Here is an 18,359-nt window from a genome sequence, read left to right on the forward strand (position 1 = left end):
ATGAACGTATGTCTTTTTTCAACCCAAATAACTATGTAACTATGTAACTTTTCAGCACTCTTCAATTAAAAAAGTACTAAAAGGTAGGTGAAAAAGTACTGTCAAAATTATTTTGAGTATTTTCTTGCTTGCTAGTGGCTTGAAAACCATTTTATTACTAAGGTGTGAAAGATTCACCTAGGAGAAAACATAGGAGAAAGGGGGAATTGCATATGGACCCAGGACCCATATGCAATACACTTTTTCTCCTGAGTTTTCTCCTAGGTTTTCTCATCTTGGACCATATGCAATTCTCTTTTTCACCTGAGTTTTCACCTAGGAGATAATTTTTAATCTTTGATATTTTAAATAACTTTCCAGCACTTTTCAACTAAAAAAATACCAAAAAGTAGGTGAAAAAGTACTAATAAAATTATTTGGAGGATTTTATTGCTTTCTGTTGGCTTAAAAGGCATTTTATTGACAAGTTTAAAAATTTCACCTAGGAGAAAACTTAGGTGAAAAAGTTAATTGCATATGGGCCCTTATCATAAAATGCTTTTAAACCACCAGCAAGCAAGAAAAAAATTCAAAATAATATTTATAGTGCTTTTTTTTTCCAACTTTTGGGTACTTTTCCAATTGTAAAATCCTTAAAAGTTATTTAAAAAGACAAGATGAAAATTATCTCTTAGCAGATATCTCAGGAGAATTTTTTTTTTCATATTGGACTTGTAGTTTTTGAGAAAATCGATTTTAAAAAATTCAAAGAAAAATGGCCTTCAAACTTGTATAAGCAGGCACATAGGGCAGAGGTGACACAGAGGAGGGGCACTGGAGGCACAGGGGGGCACAGAGGAGGTACAAGGGACAGAGATGGCACAATGTTCAAACTTAAGAACAGATTCAGGTTAAGAACGAACCTACAGTCCCTATCTCGTTCGTTAACCGGGGACTACCTGTACTCAAAATAATTTTTACAGTACTTCTTCTTTTGATACTTTTTCAATTTAAAATTGCTGAAAAGTTACTTAAAATAGAAGATGAAAAAATATCTCCTAGGAGGCCCAGGGGCCCATATGCAATTCACTTTTTTTGCTTGTTCCCATGGAAACATTGAATCCATGCCGTTCGTATCGGCTGGTCGTTCGTAAGTTGGGCATTCGTAAGTCGGGGACTACCTGTATTTTCTTGCTTTCTGGTGGTTTAAAAGACATTTTACTGGCACGTTTAAAAATATCATCTAGGAGAAAACTCAGGAGAAAAAGTTAAATGCATTTGGGCCCTTGTGTGCCCGACAACAACTTGACCTTTGTTACACCTTTTCTATGCAAACCTCTAATTTTAGCAAGACTTCGAAAAAGACAAATAAATAAAGACGACTAGAATCTCTTTTGAAGTACAAAAAGATAATTTTAATTGCGCTGTTGTGTTGTATTGTTGTAGTGATTCCCAAGTCAATGCTATTGCACGTAAGCAGCGATATGCAGTCCATACAAAACATGTAGGCAAAAAGTTCAACAGTTCTCAGACCAGTCCGGTCATCTGTGATCTTATAAAGGGTGCTGAATTGGGAAAAGTGGCCAGGGGGTAGTTGACAGTACTGGAGAAGCCTACCAAAGGGGGGGAGATGTGTGGGAGACTATAGCCTAAGGACGTGGCTGGAGAGTTCTCATGGTAAAGTATGGGCACCCGGACTATCCTTTGGGTGGTGTGGGTGATATTGGCAGCCTCCAGATCAGCAGCCAGTTGCCGTTTCCATTTGTTCCTGCGATTCTGAAACCAGATTTTGACTTGTGTCTCTGTCAAGTGGAGGGAAGCTGCCAGGCCTGCTCGCTCAGAGCTGCTCAAATACCTCTTCATGTCAAAGGTTGACTCGAGCTGGAAGACCTGACTTCTGCTGAACACTGTGCGGGTCTTCTTCTTGCGGGAGGACCTCTGCTCTGAGTCCTGTTCAGCCTTCTCTTCCTCTTTGCAAGGGAAGTCCTCTCTTTTGTCGTCCGAGGATTCACTGCTGTGTTTTCTGTAGGATCTGCTGCATTGTCTCTCCGCGCCTTCGGAGATCTCTGGGGAATCTCTGTCACTTGCTGCGTGGGAGAGAGGGTGGGGGGAACACATTAGAAACACTCTAAAAACTTATATAGTACAGTCAGAATTTCAGTGCATAATTTTCAAACATGTTCAGAATCATTTAATAATATTTGCTATCTGTATATTTGGCCTTATGTAAATGTCTCCCATGAAAAAGAAGCAATCAGCTGTCACTATTCAGCCACCCTTAGGATGCGCTCACACTGGGGATCGCAAAATGCTAGCAAAATCGCTAGCGTTTTGCAATGGGGATTTTTTTTGTGTGGTTTTTTTGCGTCTTTTTCACTGGACAATTTAGCAATTTTCGAGTGATCGGGATTTGCTTTTTTTACTGCAAATTGCGAATCCCCGGAGATCGCTGCAGTGAGATCACTGCCATATACTTTTAATTACACTAGTGCTTTTCAAAGTGCTAGTGATTGCCAGTGATTAGTTGATCAGCAGTAAACGCCCACAAATCACCCCCCTAAAAATGTAAATTGATGGCTGCTGTGGAGAATTTCACTCAACCTTTGGGCAACATAATGCAATCAACCTCTATTTCTTTTTTAAACACCTTTCTTTGGGGGGGTCTTTTATCGTACATTATCACAGTCAGCATCACTTAAAGCGGACCCAAACCAAACATTTTTTTAAAATTCAAAATATTTAGTTGCACCACTCTGACACATACAAAGATAAATAAACACACCTTTAAGCCTATGAGCATTTCAGTGCATGCTTTTCACCCTTCTCTTTTCATAACTAGGGTTATACAGGTGGCAGCCATTACTTCTGAGCTTAGTAGAAGGTTTTAGATCATGGTTGTGTTTGTCATCAGCTACTCTCCCTCACAGGGCGTCGTCTATGTGAAATATCACACAAGCTGAGATCACCTCCCCTGTGACATCATCAGTAGCAGCCTGTGTTTTGTTTTTGTTTTTTATCTCCTCCACCAGTTTGCCGGATAAATCCCGGCAATTTGAAAGGAAGGGAGGGGCTCCTGCAATAAATGTAAAATATTTTATATTTGTCATCATGCAGCTGAAAAAAGGCTGCTATTTATCATTATAATTTAGAAAATAAATTTTATTTCTGAAATCTTGTATTTTTAATTTGGGTCCACTTTAAAGAGAGCCTGAAGCCTTCTAAAATTCCTCTTTATTTAACATTTATCTTCAGGAATATCAGCATAGCTAAAATGCCACATCCCTGTGGTAGAAGGCTGTATTTAAACCCCCCAAATCCTGGGGTAAAAATTCACAACTTTCCAGGTTGTTGATTTTGCTGCTCAGGGAGGCAGAGCTTAGCGCTGTAGCTCTGCCTACATTAGCATCAGTCTCCGCGCAGATCTCTGCCTCTCCCCGCCCTTCTCAGTGAAAGAAGACTTCATAAGGCGGCGATTAGCAGGGATTGACGCGAGTAGAGGCATAGCTACTGCACAAAGCTCTGCCTCTACCAGGAAGTGATCCCCGCATTTTGCCCCGGGGATTTGGGGGGTTTAATGTGGCGTTTTAGCTATACTGATATTGCTGAAGATAAATGTTAAATAAAAAGAGAATTGTAGAAGGCTTCATACTCTCTTTAAAACACAGCTAAACTTACCCAGCTAACTACTTCTGCAAATAGATACCCCTCCACTTAATATGCAGACATTTACGTTCACAGCTTAGCACTTTTTCTTGTATAATGGCAGAACATGTTATAACAGAAAAGTCCCCATTATCTGTAACTCAGACAACCAGATGTCTCAACTAACCGCATGCCTGGGGGATAACGGGGATTGTTTTTTGAGGGGTTTGGCTTGTAGTGGCTTCCGAGGTCCACTGTGCATGGTTCCGGCAGGTCACTTGACACGGCAGGAGCCATGCACAGTGGACTTCGGAAAGCCGCTACAAGCGACAGGAAGGTTAGAAGATGGTGCTGGACACTCAGTGAGTATCTTATTTAGAACAGGGGGAAGGCTAGTGCTTTTATTGCCTGTTGCTCAAGCAACGGGCAAGCACATGTATCTGGCACCAGGAGATCCCTGCTGGTGACAGATAACAAGGATTCTGCTGTCTTTGTCCTTACGGTCTAGGTTAGGAGGGCCAGGAAAGAGTAAAGGTGCCCATACATCACTCGATATTGTGGCCCGACTTGATGTATGGCCAACTTATGGCCACGTCAGGCAGCAGGCGGGGGAACAATTACTCACCTCTTCCTTCTGCGTTCCAGCATGTGTACCTCCACTTGTCACTTCCTGCAATGTTGCTCAAGTGGGAAGCATTGCAGGAAGTAACGAGTGGTGGAACGCACGCTAAAACGCGGAAGGAAGAGGTGAGTAATAGCTCCCCTGCCCACTGCCTAATGCGCGTGCCCGCTAGCCACTGTGCAATTAGCTAGAGGGGGAGAGCGGGCCGGGGGACCCAGGTGAGGGGGGGGGGGTCTGACCCCCTCCCCGCCGCTGTGCCCGCTGCCCCCCTTCGTGGCTGCTACTCCCTCCAGCTCAGCGGTCCCCCCCCCCCCCCACGTCCAGACGTGCGCTGTCCCCCTATGAGTACCGCCTGAGGAACCTGCCTCACCTCGCCTCATGGGCGGCCCAGGCTAGTTGAGACAACAAGCAGCATCAGCACACTCAGTAGGAGGTAATCTAACCCACCATGGGCTTCATTCGCTACTAATTTATGCCTAGGAAATAATTTTTTCTCTTCGGTTTACCATAACTTTTCAGCACTCTGCAATAGAAAAAGTACCAAAAAGTAGGTGAAAAAGTACCGTAAAAGTATTTTCTTGCTTGCTGGTGGTTTGAAGGGCATTTTATTGATAAGGTGCGAAAACATCACCTAGGAGAAAACCTGGAGAGAATTGGATCGGGCCCACTGTCTGCTGCTTTCTATTATTCTCTCTGCTTTGTAAATACGCTACCTTCTCTCCCTGACTGTAAATCGCCACCCCTCACACCTTACCAAGCACCGAGTACACCTGTACAGGCTGCTGAGGAATCATTTTTGCAATGTAAACACAAAGCAGTACATTTGGGCACATGCGGCAAGTGGACTATTTGGGTGCCACAATGTATTTTAGATGTATTTGGCCACCGGAGCTGAAATTTGGGTGCTTGAAAAATAGTGGGGGCTGGTACAGTGCCTGCTATTTATTGGGCACCCAAATTACGTCTCAAAGAGCCTATAGTGGCACCTGAGGATTCGGGTTTGGCAGCGCTGATGCGGTGGGTGGGTGTCTGCGTAATTAGGCATTAAGTAGGTAGTTTGGGGGGGGGTTAAGGGTTAGGCGTTAGGTAGGTAGTCTGTGCGGAGGTGGGGTTTAAGGGCTAGGCATTAGGTAGGTTGTTTTTGTGGGGGGTGGTAAGGGTTAGGTATTAGGTAAGTAGTTTGTGCGGGGGTGGGGTGGAGAAGGGGGTTGTTAGGTAAGTAGTTTGTGTGTGAGGGGGGGAAGGGGGAAGGGTTAGGTAGGTAGTTTGTGTAGAGGGGGAGTAAGGGTTAGGTGTTAGGTAGGTTTTTTGTGTGAGGGGTTTAAGGATTAGGCATTAGAGGGAAGGGCACCGGCGTACCTACTGGGGATGCGACCCCATCAGCCGCAGGGGGGCCCTGGGCCGCTCTGGGGCCCACCCGCGGTGTGCAGGGGGAGCACTGCTGCCCGCCCGATTCTGAGACCCCCCAGCCAGGTGTTCAACTGGCCGCAGCATCTAACAGATGCTGCGCCAGTTCATTCCCTGAATCCCTGCAGCCCGCAGTCTCCCGGGAGGCAGAGCAGGGCTACGGCAAGATGGCTGCTGAAGCCCTGCACTGGAGACTATTTGTGTCTCCAGTACAGGGCTTCGGGAGCCATCTTGCCATAGCCCTGCACTCTGCCTGTCAGCGCGGGAGATGTGCTGCAGGAGGCTCGTCGGGGGATCTGCGCAGAGGCCGGGAGAGGAGACTTCTGACAGGTAAGTGAATTGTTTTGTTTTTTAACAGGTGCATTTTTTTCTTCTGGTGAACGCTTCCCACATTACAATTTTTTGATGATTGTTGCCCACATTACGATATTCTGGTGACTGCTGCCCACACATTGCTATTTTCTGGTGACTGCTGCCCACATTACGATATTCTGGTGAACGCTGCCCACATTACGATTTTCTGGTGACTGCTGCCCACATTACGATAATCTGGTGACTGCTGCCCACATTACGATTTTTGGGTGATTGTTGCCCACATTACGATATTCTGGTGAACGCTTCCCACATTACGATATTCTGGTGAACGCCTCCCACATTACGATATTCTGGTGATCGTTGCCCACATTACGATTTTCTGGTGACTGCTGCCCACATTACGATTTTCTGGTGACTGCTGCCCACATTAAGATTTTCTGGTGACTGCTGCCCACATTACGATTTTCTGGTGAACGCTGCCCACATTACGATATTCTGGTGAACGCTGCCCACATTACGATATTCTGGTGAACGCTGCCCACATTACGATATTCTGGTGAACGCTGCCCACATTACGTTTTTTTGGTGACTGCTGCCCACATTACGATTTTTTGGTGATTGTTGTCCACATTACGATTTTCTGGTGAGTGCTGCCCACATTACGATTTTCTGGTGACTGCTGCCCACATTAAGATTTTCTGGTGACTGCTGCCCACATTACGATTTTCTGGTGAACGCTGCCCACATTACGATATTCTGGTGAACGCTGCCCACATTACGATATTCTGGTGAACGCTGCCCACATTACGATATTCTGGTGAACACTGCCCACATTACGTTTTTTTGGTGACTGCTGCCCACATTACGATTTTTTGGTGATTGTTGTCCACATTACGATTTTCTGGTGACTGCTGCCCACATTACGATATTCAGGTTAACGCTGCCCATATTGCGATATTCTGCTGAACGCTGCCCATATTACGATATTCTGCTGAATGCTGCCCACATTACGATATTCTGGTGAACGCTGCCCATATAACGATTTTCTGGTGAATGCTGACCAGTGTACAATTGTCTGGTGAATGCTGCCCACTGTACGATTTTCTGGTGACTGCTGCCCACATTACAATTTTCTGGTGAATGCTGCCCACATTACAATTTTCTGGTGACTGCTGCCCACATTACAATTTTCTGGTGAATGCTGCCCACATTACAATTTTCTGGTGACTGCTGCCCACATTACAATTTTCTGGTGAACGTTGACCACATTACGATTTTCTGGTGAATCACTTTACGATTAATTTACAGTGAAACGCTGCCCCATTACAATTATTTGGCACCTATGGGGGGGCCCCATCCAAATATTCGCAGGGGGCCCAGTGATTTCTAGTTACGCCCCTGGGGGAGGGTTCTGTGTGAGAGTAGGGTTAGGTTTTGCTATAGTAAAATATAGGTATTGAATAATGATTTTTACCATCGGCATTACTGGGTGCCCAAATTTCCATTATTTGATGTACGCATGAAACAATGAGGGACGTGCATCATCATATTTTGAAATTGAGCTAAAATCAGTAATGTAGGTTTAATTGCTATTGATGCAGAGCCACAATTTAAGATTATTTAAGCACATTTGTACTGAAATGTAAAATTTCAGATATGAGGATATGAAATATATTTTCGTTTTTTCCCGGTGTGTTTGAGGCAGAGTAGCTCTCACACAGAGAGGGTTGGCAGCTCTGAGATGTTTTAGCCTTGCTGACCTCTGAGAATAGAGATGACTTTACCCCCTGATGCTTTTAAATCCGGCTTCAGTAAAGAGGCTCTATAAAAAAGTGAAATGAAAGAGGTAAACACCTCTATTGTTATACATCCTTCTGCGGTTATTTGTGCTTTAGTATCTGCAAACCATATCAAATGGGAGGTAGGAATTCTAGTTATAAGTGGGTTCAGGTGCTGATGCCATGAGGTTCATGGCCAGTCTGGGTAGTAATAATATTAGGGATATTTATTTTATAGCAGGAATAGTTAAGTTTATCGGTTGATGTTAGATGTGCCGTAAAGGTTGAATTCACGCCTTGTACACATGTACAGAGAGATCAAATGCCTTGGGCGACACCGCAGGGCCGTCACTACACAGACACATCGCTAGCCGGCAGGCTAGTGACATGAACTGTTGCTATGTGAGGGGTGGTGGAGGGCTATCAGAGTGGCACGGGAGTGATGTCACACAATGGGAGGGGCGAGTAGAGAGAACAATGCTCTTGGCCATGGCTTTGCCAAATTTATCCGCCAGGCGTATCTCTGGCAGAGCAGCTGAGGGGGTGGGGTGTGTGTTTGTGTGTTGGGAAGGGGGGGTGGTGGTTGTGTCGGTGGCAGCTGTACACATACTGGAGGCGGCCATTATTAGGGGCCTCAGCTGAGTTTTATCTACTGTATACATGGGGCTTTGGTTTCAGTAGTCTGTCTATAAAGCTAACTAATCGCCACTTCTTTGTTTGCCATCAGATTGCTTCTTTGATTTCCGCCATATTTAGAAAGAAGGGAATCTGATGGCAATCAGTGCTGTGATCATCTGCCATAAGCTTAGCGTAGCGATCCACATCTTCATTCACCTGAATGTAGCCTTGGATTGCATTGTACGCACATCGGTGAACTGCGGCCTAATCATGGTTACAAAGCCCAGATCTTGCATAGTTCTGCAGCCCATGAACTTGAAGCCTCTGATGCAATTCTCTGCCCAGCAATGTAGAGACATTTTTTTAAGCCAATATTTTTGCCATTATTTACTGATTGGTTCACAGATAACTTTACCCAATGGGAAAGAATGGTCATTGAGACACTTTGTCAATTGCAACACCACCTGCTTTGTATATTTACTTTTTTGTAAATGTGGCTGTTTTTATGTTGGCTAGACACGCATATACATAAAAGATACACACAGATACATACAATAAAACCTTGAGATATCTAAAAGAGTCATTTTTAGGAGGAGAAGGACAGATCCAACTTCTCCTCCTAAAAATGACTCTTTTAGATATCTCAAGGTTTTATCTTTTGTATAAACATTTACAAAGCAGACTTAATGTTTCATAGTCTCTGCTCAGTTGCACTGTCTCAAGAGTCCCAGAGTGAAAATACATGAACTATTGACATTTTTTATGTTTTCCTCTCACAGTAAAAAGCCCAGGTATCTGCTTAGGAAAGTATCTGTAATTTGTTATCAGTGAGCCGACTGAGTCCTGACTGGAAAAAATCGGTCAGTTCCATAGCTAAATATAAACTCTTTCAGGCAGGGAAAAAAGAAAAGGAGCACAACAGTGTCTGTATGCTTGCCACTATATATGAATGAAAGGAGGAAGTTCTGAATCCACACAATGTCCATAGCTAAATTGAATCCCAACTTTATTGAAACAGGTAAAAGCTGTACAGCCTGGTAGCTGACATGTTTCGGACATACAGGTCCTTAATCATAGCGTCCGAGGTGGAGCGGATTTCACCTTTTTCTCACTGTATATGTGAAAGTCTATCTCACCATATCACATGTCATCTCTGGTACACTTTACAGACAGAATTAAAGACCATAATGGTGACATAAGCTGTCGTAACTTTAAATCACTAATTTCCAGACATGTCAACTGAGGAAATCATCAATTTGTTCATTTTGTGGGACTTGACAGAGTCCACAGACATCCCAGAGGGGGAGATGTGGATAAAAAATGGTTACAAATAGAGTTGCAATGGATCTTTAATCTAGATGCAACTAAAAATAAGGGATTAAATGACAGTATAAATTATTGGGTATTTTTGCCTGAGTAACCGTCTGTGTCCACCAAGCTCATTTCTTGCTCTAAGTATTTTGTATAACCTTTTTGGGTGGTGTACCCTGGGGTTCTGGTCTTCTCTTGCTTCCCTGCTCCACCGATTCAGCTCCTTTAAATCCTGCCTGCAGGTGGTCTGCTCTGGCTGCATTACATATATATATTTCTTTCCCCTTTGTGCATCTGTTGTTTATTTATGGTTTGCGGGACTTGTGTATCCGCGCAGTATGTAGATATATACGTTCTGTCATACTCAACTGTCCTTGAGTTTATTTATGCCCAATGGGCAAGCTTTGGAATTGATTTTTGTATTGTTTTGCACCGCTGGTATTGTCCCATCTATGGGGTAGACTTGACTGCAATCCGGTTTTTCGGATGCAGTCTAGTTTGGGGCATTGGGCCTTTATCTCCCTGTTTAGGTGGGAATATATAAAGGTGGAACATTTATTGTTTACTATTATTCATATGTTCACAAATTTGGACCCCGGAGAGGATCAGCGCTACGATGAGGGACACACATGACTTGTAGGGGCTGGAAGAAGCCCCAGGTAACTAAGACTACATTTATTGTGTGTCCTCGGAAGTCCTTTAAGCTTTCCATACTCAATAACATTTTTTCAAGATCAGGTAAATAATTTAATCATGTGATTTTTTTTTACCTGGATTCTGGCTGTGAATTACTGGATGTCCAACCTGATTTAAGCAAAAATGCTGCCACTGCTAGGTTACGGCTCATTTCCATATGCATGCTTTCAGCTGCGCATATGGAAACGTGATCGCAGGGACATCGGAGAGTGCATAGACTACACCCTGATGTTTCCATACATGCGCTGCAATTCACCACTGAGCCGCAGCGCATGATTGCCTGCATTTCAAAGCGATTGAGCCAGCAATCCCATTCAGTATAGTGATGGGATCGCAAGCATCGCCCCCCCCCCCCCCCCCGAGCACCCTGCTCTGCATCAATTAAAGTGTAAACAAGCCCATATTGCAGCTCTGTGTAGTATAAAGCTACAGGAGCAACAAATGGCGCGCCTCTTGCCCCCACATGTCCCTACCCTCCTGCAACTCCCCAGTCTATAAAAGAACAGCTTTTCCTGATTGAGTTTCACTTGGTATATCATTTTGATAAGCTTTAAAAAAACAAAACAAAAAAACAGATTTTAATTTCTTTCAAGCCAAGTTCACAGTGGTCAGTTGCATAATGTAGGCATTAAAATGAGTGTGAACAGCAATGGAGTCTGGCCATAGACTGCATGTAATACAAAGCCTGCATGTAGCGAGTTAGAATAACGTGATCAGTTACAACGCATTGCTGTGAAGAGGCCCATAGAATTGTATAGGCAGTGAGCTGACATGCACAATCATTCTGCAAAGCAACTGAGCACTGTGAACGGGCCCTGAGGCTAGATTCACAGTGGGATGTTGCGTTTTGATGCCACGTTAAAGTCGCACCGCAAGCTTACAACGCAACGCACCCAAAAAGTGGCAACGCAGCGTTACCGTCACATACAGCAGATACAGTAAAAAATACAGGCAATGAAAAGTATGCTTCCAAGTCATTACTGAGCATGTGCAAACAGTCCAACGCAGCTAATAACGTGTATAACGCACTGCATGCAGTACTTTTACTTAACGTGCAGCGTTAGTCACTAACGCAACGTGTGCACTGTGAATGGGGCATTGATTTTTCATTGCAGTGAGTTATTCTGCGTTAAATGCTGTTTTAACGTGCGACTTTAACGTCCCACTGTGAACTTAGCCTCAGAGTTTTTATTGGATTCAATATTTTTGTCTAGTTTATAAAAAATAAATATATATATATATAAAAAACCACAGAAAAACCTGATGCCAGACATACACTATACAAATTGTGGTAGATCAATATATTGATACATATCTTTCCGATATTGAATATTTGCCAATGTTTGTCTATCACTTTGCACCAATAGATCTGAGTCTGATCAGAGAGAGAGAGATTGAATCCCCCCATACACTGCTCACACATTTTCTATAGACTCCACCATGAAATCTATTGAAAATCTATTGAACTGCAGTGTCGCACTGTTCAATGCAGTATTACACTACAGGCCGTTAATCTATCGCTGCTCTCCCAATACGTCCAGTCGATTAAAACGTACTGTCCGATCCTAATTGTGATTGAGTTTTGCCAGTAATCAATCAAACGTATGATCCATGTGGCTCAATGTGGCCCAGTGCACACCAAAACCGCTAGCAGATCCGCAATACGCTAGCGGTTTTGGGAGCTGATTTCAGAGCGATTCTAGGTATGTTTAGAGAGGTTTTCTAAACATACCTAGCGGTTTTGGGTGCGTTTTTGTGTAGCAGATTACACATATTGTTACAGTAAAAGCTGTTACTGAACAGCTACTGTAACAAAAATGCCTGGCAAACCGCTCTGAACTAGCGTTTTTCAGAGCGGTTTGTGTTTTTCCTATACTTTACATTGAGGACGAAACGCTTCCGAAAACCACAAACGCGCAGCAGGAGGCGCGTTTGCGGCTTGGCAAAAACCGCAAACCGCCGGTGTGCACCATCCCATTGCAATACATTAGACAAGCGTTTTTATAGGCGGATGCGGCCGGCGGATCGCTCCAAAAACCGCTCGGTGTGCACTGGGTCTGTGTCACGGATAACAAACAGAATCAATGTGTGTATAGCCAGCTTTGGACACCATAAATATTGTCCAATCTCAAACACAGTCAATTTCGATCAATCTCGATCACATCATAGCAGCTGGCTTGGTGGGGCCAACTGCAGTATTAAGTTATGCAAATATCACCCATGTATTTCTGCCCCCCTTTCCACACACACAGCACACAGCACACACGCACTGCCATTGATCAGTCAAAGGATGGGCACATGCGATAGATATTTGATCATAATATCAATGATAAAACTCATGTCCTTTTGTGCAATTACTTTTTCCTCCTGAGTTTTCTCCTAGGTGATATTTTTACATCTTGTCACAAAATGCCCAGCCAGCAAGCAAGAAATTACTCAGAATACATTTTCTATTACTTTTTCACCAATTTTTGAGTATTTTTTCTTTTAATTGTAAAATGCTTAAACGTTATTTTAAGGAATATATACAAATTATCTCTCAGGAGGAAAAGTATGTTGTATACGGGCCATAGTTTTGACAGATTTTCATTAGATTGATGTTTATATTGAGTGATTTATGAAATATACCGTGTTGCATACCTCTCAACCTTGACATAGTACAGCTACTAAAGCTTAAAAATCAGCCACTGTTTTCTTTTTCCCCCAAATAGCTTATTTCACACACTCACTCACACACACACACACACGCACGCACGCACGCACGCACGCACGCACGCACGCACGCACGCACGCACACACACACACACACACACACAGACACCCCTTTCCTTCCATGCAGAAAACCCAGCTCGCTGCTGTTCACAGTTCAGATCCAGAAATGACACTGTTGGGAGACGTGGGCTGAATACAACAGGAGAGAGACAGATGTATGTATCAGTGGGGAGCTGATGTATGGGAACTGGAATAATGGACATTTGATTTGCAATTCACTCACAACAGCCAATCATTTTCCTTGCTTCATTTTCCCACTGTCTGAGAGTGAAAGCTGATTGGTTCCTGTGGGCCAGTGCTCCTCTTTTAAATGTCACTCCAAGTGACACTGCAGATGTGATGGCACTACAAACCTCAGAAGCATACAAACCCCCATGCTGGGAAATAATGATGTGAAATACAGCAAGCAGGAGAGCCCAAAACTCCTCGTCTGCAGAGGAATAAATTCAAACGCATGGCGTGATGTCATAATGGGAGGAAGAATTCACACTGTATAACCTCCTTCCTTCAGTTCAGTGTTTCTAGGAAACATTGCTCAATCTGCCATACATTTTATTATCTCTTTATCCTTCTTTGGAAATCAGACATGCTTACTCATATATTTCCCCAAATTTGCTAACGTGCTTTGTTTTGTAGTTTATGGTGCCCACTAACAATACAATTTTTGTTTTGTCCAATCTTACACAATCTATGTAGTAGAAGGGTTAAGTGAATGAAAATACTTTGATAGATTTTTATGTAATTTCTCATCCTCATATAAGGGCTGGAACCCACTACAGCGATTTTTTGGGCGTTTACGGAGTGCTTTAAATTGCTAGTGCTTTCCCTAAATGCTCTGCCAGTGTAAATAAATGTAACTAATTCCACAGTACCAATTGCAATTAGCAAAATCGCACTTGCAGGACATGCAGCATTTTGGGAGTGTTTGCGCTTCAATGTAAAGTATTAAAGCGCTGGCAAATTGCGCATGAATCGCTACACATAGCAATTTGAGTGCGATTTTAAATGACTGCAAACTGTAAATAAAATGATAATACATTGAAAGGACCAATCAGAATTAAAATCGCTAATTGCAAATCGATACACAATTGTTAGCAAAAAGCGTACACTTTTTAAAATTGCTCCCAAAAGCATCGGAAAACGCTCATGAAATCGGTTATAAAAAACACTATTTAAAAATGCTGGCGATTGTGCTAGCGATTTGCGATTTGTAGTAGGTTCCAGGCCTTACATAGAAGGGATAAGATTAGGGGAAAAAAAGAATGTATTATTAGTGTGCTGATTAAAGCTGACCTCAACTCAGAATTTCCCCTCTGCTCCCTAAGATAAGCAACAGCATAATAATCTTGAAAGAAAAAAACATTGTTACAGCTGATACAATTCCTGCAATAAATCTGCAGTGTGGCTACTTTCATGGAAGCAGACATATTATTAGCTCTCTGCCATGGCAGTCAGCTGACACAGCTGAGAGATCAAATTACATCTTGTGATTAGTCAGGGATGAGGGGGAATTAGACAGGCTACACTCTCTAAATACATACAGGGTGCATGTCTCTGTCTTCCTTCTGTCTTGTACAAGAGTTCAGGTCCACTAAGACTGCTCCTTTGATACATCTGTTAAATGATTATCTGCTAATGTAAAATAAATAAATAGGGAAATTTAATCATCCCCCAGCCAGAGAGGCACAAATAAATCTGGAATCCACTCAACAAGCAGAAAGTAACGAACGTTGCTGTACCAACTTAGACTGTAGCTATTATTATTATTATCATTATTATTATTACTACTATAATTGATTCCACACCATGCACTGCTCTTGCTATAGCTGTATAGCTACCCCCCCCCCCCCCCCCCATAGGGACTGCCTGGAAGTGGGAGGAGCCTAAATAGGTGAGGGTCGCCCAGTTCTGCTAATGTTAAAAAGTTTTATTTTTAATCTTTTTTCAACATTTAATATAAAACCTAACATTAGCACAACACAAAACAGAATAAATGATAACCATCTGCGATATCATACGCTAACAGCTTATGACATAACTCATAAAGAAACGTGACATAGAATAAACAGTGTATAAAATGAATCGGTAATGAAGAGAAGCACCTAATTAAAAATGAAAAACACTTATTAAATTCGAGGCAGGCAGAGAGATAAGATCCTTATTATGTCGATGTCTATATATATTATTTAGCACTAAGATTTTTATTTATTCACGTACTTCGTTTGCATTATTGTATTGCACCGATGCCTACTGTATGCTGCCATATAGGAAGGCACATGTACTGTACATTACAATATACACCGAGTTCTAGAATATATATATATATATATATATATATATATATATATATATATATATATATATATATATATATATATAATGCTATATATACTGTAGGCCGATCAAGCAAGGACTCTATCCCTTTAGCCGTCTAGAAGTGTTCATGTCATCTTTTTAGTTACGTTACGTATTTATATCCACTTTATGTGACTCCCGTTTACAGTATTAAAGGTCCCCAAAGACTTAAAATACAGACAATATACAGTCAATAAGGTCGGCTTATATGAGCAGAGAGGCCGCAACAAGCGGGCCGTTTATATAAAATTATCGACTATAAGATCAAAAGTCAATCGGATGATCCAAGTCCTTCTAGACTACTTACACGGTGGTGTAGCCGGTAATATGTATCTCTTTATTAGTATTACTGTGAGACGGAGATTTCTGCAGACACAATCAATGTTCATTGCACTCCGAAGGTTTCGGTATTACAGAGAGAATATTATGTGTATGCTGGAGAATAGTCTGTCTGTGCTGCATTCAGGGACAAGTGACTGACTGGGCCCGGACCGGGACGTGCTCCTGAGCCAGAACTGAAAGCTACTAGTAATGTACCAAGGGGCCAGATCATCCTACTACAGTTTAGCTATCACTACCTGGGACCTCACCCCCTCTGATACCTTATTACGGGGGCTTCCAGCATCCACACTGACATGACAGCCAAGTGCATCCATCGCTGAGGGCGAAGCAGAAAGTGCTCCGGCCATTCAGCAGTCCACTAAGAACATGCCTGTAGTTTCACGATCATTCTCAAGTCTATTATTGCTATTAGCGTTATATTTGTTACAGAGTTACAATTAAGGCATTTTGTCTTCCTCAGAAGAGGAGTAAACCAGAAAAAAAGATATAAGAAATAATAATATACAGTATATGTACATATTATTATTGTTGCATTTATTAATTGTTATTATTAATATTATTATTATCTGATCATTTAATTCACATCTTCGGTCAACAATTTAGCGAGATAATAGATCAAATCGTTCATTGTTATATGTAGATCAAGGGTAAAGAGGCGGCCAGGATAGGATAAAATTTAATTAAAAACAAAATAATAAATATGTGTATATTTTGTGTGTTTGTGCTTATGTATGTATCTACCTATCTACCTATCTATCTATCTATCTATCTATCTATCTATCTATCTATCTATCTATCTATCTATCTATCTATCTATCTATCTATCTATCTATCTATCTATCTATCTATCTATCTATCTATCTATCCATCCATCCATCCATCCTCAGCAACTTTACACTTAAATATTACCTGACTTCTAAAATACATTATAAAATTCTATATGCTTGAAAAACAGAACCTGTATAGCTCAATGAGGAGTTTTGGTATTGTTGTAGTATGACTGTTGAGATATGCATGTGTATGTGCGAGCATAGAATGTATAGGAGAATAATATTAATACAAAATATATATATATATATATATATATATATATATATATATATATATATATATATATATATATATATATATATATATATATATATATATATATATATATATATATATATTTATATATCTCCATCCCCCTCTGTAATATAGCTGACAGAAGACCCGGATGAGCACATGGCCCACCATCATGTATATACAACTATGTAGGGCGCATCGTCTATTAGTATCAGCTTGGACGTGTCTGTCTTCCTAGGAGGAGGAAGTCAGTAGAGGAGGAAGCATAAAACATTCATAGACAGAAGAGCTCAGCGCACCGTATAGTAGTAATGATAGATAACACATATTGGCTCCAGGAAGGCTGGGCACAAGAGCTGACACTTACTTTCCGGGCTGGTACATCCTCCTCCTATGTAAGTGGCCTGCGCCCTCCGGTACCACTCCATGGTATTCTCCCGGAGTGGGTAGCTGGCGTGGTGGCCGCTGTAGCTGTACGGGGAGACATGGCAGCAGACGGCGGTATAATGGCCGCCTGGCACCGCGGCTGGCTGCAGCTCTCTCGGGCTGGCACGCTTCTTTTCCTCCTTTGCCTCGGTTCCCAGGAGGTTCTCGATGAAGAAGGAGGAGACCCTGGCGGACGTAGAGCCCTGGTTCTCGGTGGAGTCATCAGGCATGGTGGCTGCTGCTGGGCGCTCCGGTGTGCCTGGCAGGGCTGGAAGACGCGAGCTGAGCGCCGCTGACCGCTGCCTCCAGCGCTTGGACGCGGCTGCTGTGCTCTCTATGGGGAGCGACGCTGCTGCTCGCTGCTGTCCCTCGCCTCCTCTGCGCTCATCTCCTACAAGCGCCGCTCTCCCGGAGACCCAGTAAATGACGATCCCCGGCCAAATAAAAATGTCAGGCGAGTTAACCGTTTTGCAGAATTTCTCCGATTGGACGAGCGTAATCAGCAAATTGGATTAATTCAGGGAGAGAAAGAGAGAAGGAGAAGTGCTGTGCATGAGGAGGAGGAAGAGGAGAGAGTTCACTTCTCTGCTTAGTAGTGTGTGCCTGGGGGCCCTAGAAGTGCCTTGTCAGTCAGGACAGCTTTATTTAGGTCAATTAGGGAAGCAAATCAAACTGCAGGAGAGAGAGAGAGAGAGGGAGAGGAGAGGAGGCTCAGGCTGGAATTCCCAGGAGTGCACAGAGGGAGGGCAGATAAAGGGATGCAGAGGGAAGGGGAGGAGATGCACTGCAGCCAAGGCAGTGAGGTGAAAGGACACAGAAATATAGAGGGAGAGGAAAGTCAGGGGGTGTGAGAGAGAAGAAGAGAAGGAGGAGAGTGCATAGAGCAGATTCACTCACACATACACACAAAAACATCTATACACACACGCACGCGCACGCACGCACGCACGCACACACGCACACACACACACACACACCCCACCCACCCATCCACTACCACAACCACACAACTACACACACACACACACACA

The 18,359-nt window shown here is 42.8% G+C and overlaps 1 protein-coding gene across 1 annotated transcript; it reads right to left on the minus strand.

The window, feature by feature from the left end:
* Positions 1–1,371: 1,371 nt before the first annotated feature.
* HMX1 (H6 family homeobox 1) lies at positions 1,372–18,146 on the minus strand. Its single transcript, XM_068267140.1, has 2 exons — positions 17,270–18,146; positions 1,372–2,066 (listed from the first exon to the last, which is right to left on the minus strand). Exons 1-2 carry the CDS (start codon positions 17,556–17,558, stop codon positions 1,507–1,509), a joined length of 849 nt encoding a protein of 282 aa, XP_068123241.1. The 5' UTR covers positions 17,559–18,146; the 3' UTR covers positions 1,372–1,506.
* Positions 18,147–18,359: the final 213 nt, after the last annotated feature.

The sequence above is a fragment of the Hyperolius riggenbachi genome, chromosome 1 (assembly GCF_040937935.1).
Source record: "Hyperolius riggenbachi isolate aHypRig1 chromosome 1, aHypRig1.pri, whole genome shotgun sequence".
Taxonomy (NCBI): domain Eukaryota; kingdom Metazoa; phylum Chordata; class Amphibia; order Anura; family Hyperoliidae; genus Hyperolius; species Hyperolius riggenbachi.

Coding starts and splice junctions, on each gene's coding strand:
- HMX1 (XM_068267140.1), bottom strand. CDS start 17,558: ATGCCTGATGACTCCACCGAGAACCAGGGCTCTACGTCCGCCAGGGTC. Junction 2,067..17,269: donor AGGATGTACCAGCCCGGAAA/GTAAGTGTCAGC, acceptor TCTCCCACGCAG/CAAGTGACAGAGATTCCCCA.